Here is a 13,600-nt window from a genome sequence, read left to right as displayed (position 1 = left end):
TGAGACCAAAACTTTTACTTAGTTTTAATTAGTTTGAATAACCACATGTGGCTAGTAGCTACTCCTTGAATAGTGCAGGTGAAAGGGGTATTTCCAGAACTAATTCTTTGAAGAATTACATTAGTTAATTTATTTAGTATCTTTAAAAGAAAGGAGTGGGTGATAGCAGGGGGAAAACAGTATTTCGCAAACTATGAAGTTAAATAGATATTTTTTTCTAGAAAGAGGAATATGAGGTGAATTTTGAAAATTACTAAATTTTCTGTGTTTTTGGAGGTTTTGCTTTAATGGGTTTTACATGTGTTTTTGAATGAATAGGGATTATTTTAACAAATTTATAATAATAATGATCAGATCTAAAACAGGAGTACTTCATTCATGGATAGTCCTATTTATTGATCTTATTTTGGCCCTCAGTTTGTTTCCTTAGTTCTGTCATTTCTCTTGTTATCACTCTGCTGTTTTTCATCTCACGTTCAAATGCTTTTGTTGCCAAACTCTTATTTTCATTAAATGTTATTTCTTTAGCAAAAATACTTTTGTGTAATTTTAACCTTTTCCTTGGATTACATTGGCGGCTGGGGGTGGTGGGGCAGGGGGAGTACCCGAGAGCTCTGTGCAGCTTTGCGGGGTTACTTTGGTTCCTTGCTGTTGTGGGGTTTTGTTGTGTCCCATACAAGGGCAGGTACGCTCCTCAGAGGAATGGATCTAATCACATGGACCTGTGACCAAGTCAAACCCAGCTGGAAGCCCTGACAATGGTGAGTCCTAGCAATTTCTGCTTCTGCTGAAATTCTGGGATATTCTAGGTGATGGTAGGTAGGTGTATTGTTTGCTGTTGTCCATGGCTGTTAACTCATTCTCTCAGTCTGATTCTTTCCAGATTGGGAGTATTTGGTAAAAAGCTCAGAATTTGGTAAACTCATCTTCTTTCTATAAATGGCTTTTAAAAAGTGGGAATGGCACCAGGATTTTCTTTCTTTCCTAACTTCCACTTTTTTTTTTAAATGTTGATACTGGCTTTATTCATAATTGCCAAATGGTAGAAAACAGTCCAAATGTCTTTCAACAGTTGAATGGATAAAGAAGCTGTGGTACACCCATACAAGGGAATACTACTTAGCAAGTAAGAGGGACAAATTAGTCATATACACAGCAACATGGATGAATCTCAAATGCATTATGCTGAGTGAAAGTAACCTCCAGTTTCTGAAGCTACGGCATGAACTTGCACATAATCTTTTTTGAATGGTTGCTGCTTGTATTTTGTTTTTCTTTGTTTCATCAAAAACAAGGTCCTGTGATCCAGTTTCATTTCACATCTTAACCTGGAAGTCTCTGTCTAGGCTTTTAAATAAAAGCCTTAGCTGAATATGCTTGATAAATATTAAAACTCTGGTACAAGTAAAGCAATTTAAAGTTGAAAGAGATGGACAGAGAGAATATTAAATAAGTAATTGTCAAGTGACTCTCAGAAAATGAGTGAATGTTTATAATGAAATGATTAGTTCTTCTGTGGGACTGTGTACAGGAATTTCACAGCAAAAAAAAAAAAAAATCCCCCAATATTTTACCTTATAGATAAACACCATTTAAATTTTACTTCAAACCCCCTCTACTCCTGATTAAGTATCATTCACACTGTATTCTTATACTCACAGGCCAGGGCTGTAGATCATTCAGTCCCTTTTCTAATTTCTCAACATCTGGAAACTTTGTGGCCCCATCAGCATCTGCCATAAGGATCTTTTCTCCCCGAGAACTGAATATACCCTGTATTTAAAAATTTCAATGAAAAGAAAGTTGCTTAAAATTAAAGTTAAATTCGGTGGCATTTCAATTTATTCTGCTTTATTTAAAATATCTAAGAATGAAATATGAGATGTGAAATGGCAAAAGGAGGCCACAGATCACTGGAAACAAATTACATTGACAGGATCTTTCCAAATGTATCTAATGTCTATTTCGTGATTTTAAAAACTCTGTGAGGTGATACAATTAACACCTTGGAAAATACCAAGATAAGAAAATAGATTTTTGACAAATTAAAGATATTCTGCATCAGTAAGAATAAAAATGTAAAATACCTATCATAAATGTTGTATCTGTATTGTACACGTATCATGGTGCTTCAAAGGAATCAGGAGCTACTTGGAGCAGCAATATGAAGAACATATTGATGGAGAGATTGAACAAATACAGTATATGCAGCTTTGCTGTGAAATGCATTATAACATGATAGGTTTTTAGTATTCTTTATTATGGAATCGAAAATATTTTAAATTAATTGTTAAATAAAGAAATGCAGAATGTCACTAAGATTCCGGAAGTATGGATAAGATATATTCAACATACTATTTTGTTATTTGAGGCATCTGACATTTAGAAAAATTATGCCACTCAATTTGAATTGATCGGTCTTTTGGGCAAAATGTGAGTGTCAGTAGTAAAAGTCTAAAAGACTCCACCTGATGTCCATGATCTGAACCCACCTAACCCTCTGGCTCATCTCTCCAGTCAAGCTCTATGGACCATTAGCAGCTCCTTTGCTGTGCCTTTGTTCATTTCCTTCTCCACAAGCTCCCTGTGCTGACTTTCACCTGGACAATCCCTAATCCTACTTGAAGACTCCATTCAGAACTTAGCTCCTGTAGGAGGTCTTTGCTGCTCCTCCCAGATGGAGGTGGTGCCCCACATTCTGCACATGCTTCTCCTGGAGCATTTCCAACACTAGTGAGCTGTGATATCCTGAGGGCAGGACAGGTATCTTCCATTTCAGTGTGTCTAACGAAGTCCCTGGCATGCAGTGTGCATTCACATGTTAGCTGAGTAAATGAACGAAAGGATGGATTTAAAGCCCACGATGAATACTGCATCAATCCTATTTTCTTCCTCTCCTTTCTGCATATCCTGTGACCCAGTCAGAGCAAACTCACTGTTTCTAGTACATATCCTGAGAGTTCCTACTTCTGTCTTTTCCTGCTTCGCTGACTGGCATGCTTTTCTTTCAAATCTTTCTCCCTACAGGATCTGAGCAGTGAAGAGCATGGATTTCAGGGTTAAATTAACCCAGTCCAAACCTTGACTTAATCTCTGTGTGACCAGGAGTAAGTCACTTATCTAAGCCTCAATTCCCTCATTTATATGATCAAAATAATAGGACCTCACTCACTGAGATGATGTGAGGAGGTTTCAATGTGATAATTATGTTCAAGTAGTACACTTATGGCCCAGCTCAAAATATTCAGCCAGCGCTCACCATCGTTGGAAGCCTGGCTTCAGCAACATTTCCTCATGTGTCCGAGGCTGCCAGTTACCCACCAATACCCATTCTTTCCTTCTTCCTTACTAATGGAATCCTGATTTGGTTGTGAATGAAAATGTTAGAAAAAACATTTCTCAGCCTTCCTTGGAAACAGGGGAGGCCCCGTGATGCTCTTCTGGCCAATGAGATTTAAGTCAATCATTGGGCGGAGCTTCAGGGAAGGCTCCTTTAAAGGAGCAAACCAGGGAGCACACATCTACCTTCTGCCCTTACCCCTCCTGTCCGGAGGGTGGAGGCACCGTGCGTGCAGGGCGGGCAGGAGCCAGAGGGAGTGAGGTAGGAGCCTGGATTCCTGATGACACAGAGGGGCTGCTGAACTGCCTGCATCTAGACTTGTTAAGGGGGGCAAAATAAATCAGTTAATCCCTAAGTCATCCAAGGCACTAGTGTTTGCATTTTCTTTCACACGTCTTGACTTCTGATCTTTCTTTCAGCGTATTTGATTCCTACCTGATGTGCCTTAGCTGAAAGTAACCTCTTCTTTCCTGGAATTTCCACTGCACATCATCGGTGCCTCTCTCTCAAGTACAATCACTGGTAGTATTAGACTGTAAATTGCATCAGGACAGACCTGTGTCAGATTTAGCTTAATACATGCTACGATGCTTTGCACAGTGCCCTCATGCAGGTAAAACTCAGTACACAAAAGCATTTTATGAACAAAAAATCATATAATCTTATTATTTGGTGACTATGTCAAAGACACAAGACAGATGGCAACATTTTAAGCTTTAAGATATACGTATTTTCCTGAATCACCCAGTACATTAAGATACAGCATGATATTTTTGATTTTATCACATACATACATATATGCATGAAGTTATTTTTAAAAGCAATTTGTCACTAACTTGGAAGGCTGGTATTCGACTAGCCAGGTGTAGAATTCACGTGTACTATAATCTGCAAAAGAGGTTATTCAAAATATCTTTATATTTTAGATAAAAATGCTGAAACCATGCCTTACCATCCTAATAGCACCGCCTTTCCCCCGATTCTTCACCAGCGTTATCACTCGTACTTTGTCACTTCCATGTTTCTGACAATATTTAAAAGCCACCTGTCAAATTAGATGAAAGCAGAATAAAATTAATTCGAATTCCAAGATGGTAATACAAACTGGGTTTCTGATTTTGGCTTAAACACCACCACTCTAGTTCTCTCTCCTCGGGACTAGATGACACACAGCGCACATGCTGGTGGCCCAGAGGAGTTGAATTCCTGGTGGCAAGCTCTGTCACTGACCTACTAAGTTGAGTCACAATTCACTTTGCTGCAGGGGGAACACTGGAACAGGCAGCAGCCATCTCTTACTCTCGACTCCTCTGCCTAAGCCAGTGAGCTGCTAGGAAAAATTAAAATAAAACCCATGCACTGACTGACTGGTACAGATTTGTGACTATGTGCCCAGTGATATTTAATGACTTGTTTTACTTGTCAGCAATCGACCTTCTTCCCCAGAGAAGCTGTCTGTAACCATTTCCCCCAAATCTCTCTCAAATTCCTCGCTCTCAGCAGAGAACCACGCCATGACTTGTCCTCTTCTGAACCTTCCATCTCTTCCTCTCTGCTGGCTCCTCAGCCTCAAACGTGCTCAAAACTCCAGCATCCTAGAATTTTTCCTTTCACTTCACTATTATCTTAAGCGACTGCTATTACTCTTTGATTTATTGTCAAGTCATGAAACGGTGATCTATACTTGCTGTCTACATCTTCATCACTCATCTGGTCTTCAAGCCCCTGGAGTGTGGCTCCTGCCCTTTGCTTTTCCACATGTCCTTCTATAAAACCTCTTCATCCACAGCACCCTCGCCTTCTGACGCTTTCCACAGGCGGCTGTCAAGTTATTCTCATCTGGTGTTTGCACTCCTGTCAGGCCGGCTTGAGATTCAACTTAAACACGGTTTCTTCTTCTTAGCTTCCATGCTCATCCTGACCTTCTCCCATGAAAAAGGAGAGTGTAATTCTAATAATTATGTGTTCCTAAGGCACTTTCCTATTCAACTGTGACTTCACTCATCTGTACACCTTCCCTGCGGGAGCTCAAGACTCCAGCACACTGAAAACTTTCCTTTGATGTCACTATTATCTTAAAATGTCATCATTTCTCTTTGATTTATAATCAAAGTCATGAAACAGTGATCTATATTTGCCTAGTTACAACTTTTCATCACTCATTTAGTAATGAACTACAGACCCTCCCCACTAGGCTGTGAATTACTTAAAGGCAAAGATTAATATTTCTAGTGCTTGACACACAGCCTGGGGTTGATTAATCTCAGTGAAGAAAGGCAGGTGTTGTCCTTTGTACTTGCTCCTGCTACAGGACTGTGGTGGGCATCATTAGCTGTCTATCCAGCAAACAATACCTCCTTCCTTGCTCTTTTGGCCCCAGTCTGCATAGTGACAGTGAGTGCAGTCCCAGGAGATGAATCATGATTGGTCCAAATCCTCTCTGCCAAGTACTTTCCCAGCCCCTCTTGCAGGCATGGGTGGCCACGTCAGCAAGTTCTGGCTCATGGACTCTATGGGAGGTCTGCTGGAGGGTGGGAGCTTCTGGCAAAGATTTTTATTCCTGGTCAAAAAAGGAGAGAGGCACACAAAGATAATTCTTAATGCCCTGGCTGTCTCTGACTGCTCCGGAATCAGCGGTATTTGGGGTGGTGGCCCATTCTGTGATGAAGGAGTGCATTGGAACTGAAAAGTGGATGAAGCCACCTGACGCTGTCCAAATGCTGAAACGCTGACGTCCAGACCTCCTGGTACAGAGACAATTAGACGCCTTTTATTACCTAAGCTCCCCTCATGAGACACTTCCTAAATGACAAAAGTACTGAACACATCCGTACTCGATGATGTATCTGGTGTCTCCAGTATTAGATGTGAACTCCTTGAAGGCAGAGACCGGTCTCCATCTTTGTATTTCAGCACGAGCCCTAGCCCTTGACTCATACTGATGGTTCAAGAAATGTCTGTTCAGACAACATTCACTTGAGTTGCAGATGTTCGTCCTGGGTGGCAGAAAGCTTCACAGTCATCACAAGACTCCAAAGCCAGGAAGATAAAGTCACTGGGTGAGCAGCTGAGTGAGCCAAAAGATACCTGACCAGACGAGGATGAAGGCTTCTTCTAAAAGGGATGGAAGAAAGCAATCACTGTGGAAGCCCCCTGCTCGGGGACATGGCACTGACGCTTCAGTGTGCCCCGCAGAACACGGCAGCAGCTGTCACCTGCTCACCATGTGTGAACTCAGTTCACACGCAGTGCTTACCTTTCTGGTGTCTTATATTATCTGAGGATACAATAAACAATACTCCCTTAGACTGCACTCTGGCACACGTTTTGTCTCCTTAGTTTAAAGCTCCTTAGGGACAAGTACTGTAAGGTTTTTGTCATATCCCTTGGAGACAGGAAGACAATAAACACTCAGCTTAGAGGAGACGCGTTTCTTTTTTCTTCTTAAAACAGATCCCACCAAAACTTTCTGGCCTCTATACCTTTGTTTACACTATTTTTTTTCCAATCTGAATATACTATCTTCCATGTTCCTAGTCATAATCACCCTTAAAGGGTTAGTTCAAAAGTGAATTCTCTTTCTCTCACATTTTTATTAGCATTTTATCTTTGGCTCTATTTTTATCTGCATTACAGAAACTGGAGCCAAGCTGCCTGACTGTCCTGGAAGCCCCTTACACAATGGGGCAGGCTCGTGTACTTGCAGGGGCCAGCCAGTGTCTAGCACGTCCTGCACAACTGGTATTAACAAAAATCATTACTGATGAATAAGCAAGTGAACAGATGTTTCTCTGTACATTTATTTTAAGGTCTATTATGTTACCATTTAACAAAAATATTAACAGCACCATAAAGGAATCTTTTATTATAGAAACATGAATGTCAAAGAAAATGTGAAACAATCTTACTAATAAAAACACTTAGAGGTTCAGAGAATGATTTATCAGGACCAAAAACACTTAGAAGTTCAGAGAATGACTTATCAGGGCCATTGAGAAGATTTAATACATAATCAAGTATCAGTGCACCTGGACCTGGCAGTTACGGGCCTGAGAATGCAGGAAGGACAGGGGGGTAATACCTTAAGACACTGTCACCTCCCGTGGGTCAATCTAGATGGCAGTGTGGAGGACACCAAAAGACATACCCAACACCCAGGGCCCAACAGGAAGACATCTTCCTATTTCCATGACTGCTTTAGAGACTGTAAGTTAAGATGGAGTCTAAAGAAAAGAATTATGCTTAGGAAAAAAGGAACCATAAATTGGTAGGCAAAGAGGGTTCCCCAGAGGCCAAGGTGAGCTGTCCTCACGTATATCCTCTCACTGCCTGGTCTCAGGGAGCAGGGAATGGCAGCTGCCTTTCCCAGCTTTCCATATGTGAAATCTCTCTGCTTTTTCTACTACCCACGTATATAAATGGAGAGTATCTGGCGCTGCTTTGGGGTGCTCTGACAAGCGGAAATATGATTTCCCATTTGCTAAATCATTCTATCTGTTGGCAATTCTAAAAGCAAGTTACGTACCTTTGAAGTCTGGTCTTTGCTGCCATCGTCAACTACTATCACTTCGTAAGTGAATGCAGGATCTTGTTTCTGCAGGAAGCAAAAATAAAACACCACAATTTGGCATGACTGGTATCAGGAATTCTAAGAGTTGTAAGGAATTCAAAAAACAACTATTTCAGTGTTGCTGTGTATAAACATGAATATAAACACTAATATAAAGTAAAAAGGCTGGGGACAGAAAGGAGAAGAGACTGGGCAGGAGTGGAGGGTGAACGTGGAATAAATCTCAGGGGGCCCCCACTCCTCCCCGGCCGCCCTGCCCCACGTGGTGGGAGGAGCCAGGTGCTGAGGGGCTGAGCAGCTCCGAGAGGGGCCACGTGGCGCACGTGGTGAACCAGGAAAAAGCGCACAGGGTATGAAATCAGAGCGTGCAGATTCCAACCTGGCTGCACCGCTTAACTTTATGACCAGACCAAACCTAGTCCCACGGCTGGTGTGCAGATTACATGTAATAGAAGAGGCAGAAGCGTCATGTATAACAAGGGCTCAGTTCTCTTCCTCTTTTCTGTAAACTTAAGTTTTGAGGAAGGCCCCCTCTCTTTCAGTGACTCTTCTCTCTTCCTTTTACACAAAAAAAACCCTAAAACCAAAGTAAATCAAAACAAGAAATTTTCTAAAAAAAAGAACCAGCTACAAAGCTCACTTATTTCCTTAAACTCTCCAAGGAGCTTCCAGTGGCAACGGCTACTACAAGACAGGCACGTGTTACTTTTCTTCTCTTCACCCGGGGAAAGGAAAGGAAAAGAAATGAGGGGGCAGTCTTCAGAATAATAAAGACATACAAAATGATTTCACCCTACCTATAAGTCTTTTTCAAATAAACGTCTTTCTTAAAAAGCCACAAAAACACAATACAAAGTCTGCAGACACACTATCACTCAATTTTAAATGTAGCATTGGGAAAGGGAGGATAAAAAGTGGGAGGGAGGGTACGTAAGAGAAGTCTCAGGTTTCCCGTTTGCTCTGGGGGCGCGGTGCTGGCTGTCCGGCTTTGCCTGCTAACAGCGGGATGGCTGGTAACAAGCAGAGCACAGGGGACCAGGACCAGGACCAGGACCAGGATGGCCGTGCGCAGCCAGCACTGCCTCTCACACTGGGTCCAGCCTGGGACCCGCAGCTGAGTGATCTGGTCTCGTTTTAGGTAGCGAAGTCACACCGAAAGACAAAACACGCTACCTGTCTCTCTTCTAGATAGCCCAGAGCTTCATCCATCATTACAGGCACTTAAAGAAAAAAAAAAAAGCATTAAAAATTGCTTTTAAAAATGACTTACCCGGCCCCAGCACATGCAGTTTATGCATGGAGAAAGCCTGAGAAACCTAACAAGCCCCCAGACTGTCCCCCAGTGGCCATTTCTATCTAGGAGTCTTGCTCACAGCCTCGCTGGAACGCTTCAACCCTAGCCTTGATGCTGCGGCCAGTACCCATTCCTCCTCTTCTGAACTGCTGCAGCCACCAACTCTGTGCTCCCCACTGCCCGCAGGTGTTAATGTTCTGGCAAAGAGGTCAAGCCCATGCTTTAAATTTCCTTTTCTTCCCAAATTACCTCTTACCAAAACATCAAATAGGGCTTACACCGTTTTTCTTCATTGTATGAAGGCACGACAACAGAGAGCTGTTTGGTAGGCGCGTCCCATATGCTGGGTAAAGGTTCCTTCTGGCCTCTGGCATTTAAGAAGAACTTCTCTTCTTTGTGTTGATGAAGGTGCGGCACTTTCGAAGCAGTTATAAATGCAACAAAGGAAATCTAAAAGCAGGTATGTTACCAAAAAATTGTTATATTGACCTTCTTAAACATGTTATGTTAGAATACATCATTTACATGATTTTTTTTTTGGTGGAATATTTAGTTTTTAGTCCATTAACAATGGTCTGGAAGTGACTCCAAAATTCAAACCTGTCAGTCCCCTACGTATAAACTGACTTCTGTCCTTTTTTCCATCACTAGGAGGCTCTTTGTCTCCTCTGGCCTGTCATTCCCCAGGCCTCCGTCATCCCAGGTGGAAGAGGGAACAGTCACTACAGAAGTGCCATCTACTCTGAGGCGCCCAGAACGCCCGATCCCTCACACATAAACAGTAAGGCTCCATCCCCACTTGGAGCCCATGTGACAGAAGACATATTGCAGGTAGAACCTGGGGGGTGAGGGCAGACCTCCCATCCAGACCAGACCGACCCAGGGTAGGAAAGGAAGAATTCTCCGCTTCCCACAGAAGGGACCAGTAATGCTTAAGAATATATACTTGATACCTTCCCAGACTTGAATTCAGAATACAGTCATTTTTGGAATCAAGTATTAAACTTGTAGGCTGTAGGCACCGTGCAATGCTAACATTATACAGTCTTCCATATTCACTTGGGAGCTAGCTTTGGAAACATTCTTTGTAACATTATTTTGAAAGCAGAAACTATACCAGTAGAAACAATTAATCTGCCAACTTTTGGAATGCTACTCATTTGTAATTTGACAACCATTTATAATACTCCATTAGGTACACAGTGACATACTGAAACTGAATATGCTTCTGATTAGGACGAATATATGGAGATAAGTATCCAGACTAGTGGTTAAGAATTCCTGCTGGGCACCCCTAGTGTCCAGATTGTGGTTTCTAAATTCAACTTTCTAGTAAAAGTAACTGGTGCTCCTAGAGGAATGGCTGATTCAGGTCTGGGGCAGGAAACGTGTAATGGTGGAACAGCAGTCAGACCAGAAAGCAAGAAAGCTGTCAATGATCATGAGGGCCACGCCGACAGGACAAAGTCGCTAACTTGAGGGGTTCCCACTGGCCTACAATGGGAGGATTTTAGCCTCAAAAAGAATAATTACCACAATACATTAAAACACATGAAAAATTTTACATCACAGATTCATAATGATACTAAAAGTAAAAAATTGTCACCTTTGTAAGAAACCAGGCAACCACCTCATCATTTGAAAACTTGCCTTTTATCTTAGCTTTTATATATGAAAGGTCTTTCAGGGTAATTGAATAGCTGAGGATGAAATTTTTTTTCACTGTAAAATTCCAGGTAATACATAAAGAAGGAATGATACAATTAGAACACTCCACTTTGCAATCCCCAGGGAAGTAGTGGATTTAGGTAAAGATCATCAATGACTATGAAAACCATTAGGTTAATGACAGACTTTTTTACTGGTGGATCAGGCTAACAACTCCTGAACCCATGAATCCATCTTAACACCAGAGAAACTCAGACATTACACACCTCCTGATATGATACAGGAAGAAGTAATCAGTACCACTCACACACTCTTCTTGATTAAAAATTCAAACATGCATTTTATCAAATCTCTAGATGTAACTATCAGTTTTACAAGGAATTCAGGGGACAGAGTAAGATGTTACAAGTTACCTAAGGGATACAATCAGTAAAATCCAGATTGTGAGGAATATTACAGGACAAATGACCACTTATTAAAGACCTAGGTGGGAAAAGGGAGGAGAAATTGTTACAGATTAAGGGACTTGAGACATATCAATTGAATGCTAAGTGTATGTGAACACTGAATGGAACAAACTAATTATACTATAAATGAGGCATCTGAACTGATGGGGTATTTGAAATCACTGAACAATGGTTAAACTTAAAAAAAAAACAGTGATAACCTGATTGTGGTTATATTTTTAAAAAGGAGTCCTATCTTTAGAGATAAATGCTGAGGATTTACAGGTAAGATGTTATGTCTTGGATTTGTTTCAAAATTCATTTACAAAGTAAGTGAAGTGAGGAGACAGTAAGCATATGTGTGTGTATGTATGTATGTATGTGTATATATATATATATGACAAGATTAGTGGGTTTTGTAATGATTTCCTGCCCTGGCATTAAAAAAAAATGAAGTTACGCTAGTCGAGTGATATTTGCATACATGAACTCATCTCTCCAAGTTTCCTCACGGTCAAATGAAGCTAATGATGATAACATTTCTGTCAATGTTCTAAAGATCAAATCAGACAATCCCTGCTAAATACTGAATACAATATCCAACATATCATAAGTATTCAATAAATGGTAGCTCTTATAACCACTTCAACCTAATGGGATCAAATATTTCCAGTACAATCTCATAATGTACAAATTTAAATCTGTGCAACAGAGTCAACATAAGGCAGATTCAATGTAGGATTCTGTCAAGCTCTGCTCCACCCAATACCTGAAAAAACCCCAAATCTCCATATACTATTAAGGGAAAGAGAGGACTCCTCTGTCACCCAAACACAAACACTAAAGAAATCAGAATGCGTTTCCTTTTCTCTATCTAAACTACTAAGCTGTAAATTCTGGCAAGATGGCAAAGTGGCCTTCCTGATAATGCTATCTCGGCTGCTAACGTCAATGTCAAGGAAGCGGAAACCTCTCCGTTTACTGACTAGATGGCAGGCTCATTCCAAATTATCTGGGACAAAGTTCACTAGGCAAATTTTCTATGACTTACGTATCAGCAAGCGTTACGATGTTTCTGTTTCCTCAGTAATGACAAAGACAATCGGAGTCTGAATTTTACTGCACTATCACATTTAGAGTCAGCGATTTTAGGGTGTTGAATTCTGGGACATAACGACCCCCAGGCAGAGGGTAACAATAGGCCTTGTCTATCTTGGTTTTTCCAGTGTCCCTAGTGGGTCTCCTGGTCTGTTGATTTATCCTATCTGTAACAGATGGCTCTAGTCGGCGCTATCACCACTTTCTATTTGCTTAACCACACCAAGGAAAGGAGTGTCTAGAGAGCACACACCTTCTGGGGGCCCCAGACCTCCCCAGGTGGGGCCAGACTGCAGAGACTGCAGACCCAGGAGGACATCCTGGATAGGTGGGGGCTGACAGGGAGGGTGGGTCCGGAGATGAGTGGGGGGGAGAGCAGACAGGGTGGTCAGGTTCCAGTGAACACAAGTACTAGGCTCTGGGCACACACAGAGAGAAAGCTCCAAAATAAAAATATAGAACGTAAGAAAGGGGGTGTGAAATTCTAGCAGAGGAAATTCTGGGGTCCAGGCTTGGGAGAAGCATGCTGCAGGGGACACGTCGAAGAGCAGGCAGTGCGGAGGAGAGGATGCCTGGGAGCCCAGGCCCGCGTCGGTCCCCAACCCCTCTCCTCACCAGAATCAGGGCTGCAGCCGCCAGCGCCGCGCCGAGCACCGCCAGCTGCAGCAGAAGTGGAGCCATCCTCCATGCCGGGGCGCCGCCGCCGGCCCTATCCCGCGTCTACACACACGCGGAAGCGCAGCCGCGCAACCCCGCCCCCACGCCGGCAGAGAGGCCGTGCCGGCCAGGAGCGTGCCGGCCGGGCGCCCGCCGCCCACAGCGCCGCCGCGCGGCCAGGCTCCGCCACGACGCGGGGACTCGCCAAGACGCGGGGACTCGCCACGACCCGGGGCCCCGCAGCCACCACCGCCCACTGCGTCTCCGCTCGGTGAGGCGAAGTGTGTAGCTGCGTGCTAGGCGCTCAGTCCGTGGACGGGAAGGCGCTCTGTTCCATCTTAGTAGAGGTGCCAGAATTAGCAAGTAAAAATATAGTATTCCACTTAATTTGAACTTGAGAGAGGCAACGAATCATTTTTTAACAGCATTATTAAAATATAACACATACTATACAACCCACCCATTTAAGTTTTTGGTATGTTACTTTAGTTTTTTTAATGTGACATAATAAAACATAAAAATTTGCC

General features: G+C 42.4%; 1 protein-coding gene across 1 annotated transcript in view; it reads right to left on the bottom strand.

The window, feature by feature from the left end:
- Positions 1-13,164, bottom strand: part of ALG5 (ALG5 dolichyl-phosphate beta-glucosyltransferase) — a 36,185-nt gene extending 23,021 nt beyond the window's left edge. Inside the window, exons 1-6 of the mRNA XM_031465924.2 lie at positions 13,032-13,164; positions 9,483-9,654; positions 9,084-9,130; positions 7,866-7,934; positions 4,293-4,385; positions 1,660-1,773 (exon numbers count right to left, since the gene is read on the bottom strand). Of these exons, the coding sequence (XP_031321784.1) occupies positions 1,660-1,773; positions 4,293-4,385; positions 7,866-7,934; positions 9,084-9,130; positions 9,483-9,654; positions 13,032-13,097 (561 nt within the window). The 5' untranslated portion in view covers positions 13,098-13,164. The remainder of the gene's footprint in view (positions 1-1,659; positions 1,774-4,292; positions 4,386-7,865; positions 7,935-9,083; positions 9,131-9,482; positions 9,655-13,031) is intronic.
- Between the last annotated feature and the right edge of the window lie 436 nt (positions 13,165-13,600).

The sequence above is a fragment of the Camelus dromedarius genome, chromosome 13, assembly GCF_036321535.1.
Source record: "Camelus dromedarius isolate mCamDro1 chromosome 13, mCamDro1.pat, whole genome shotgun sequence".
Taxonomy (NCBI): Eukaryota; Metazoa; Chordata; class Mammalia; order Artiodactyla; family Camelidae; genus Camelus; species Camelus dromedarius.
The sequence above is the reverse complement of the archived record's forward strand: the minus strand, read 5'-3'. Positions and strand labels throughout refer to the sequence as shown.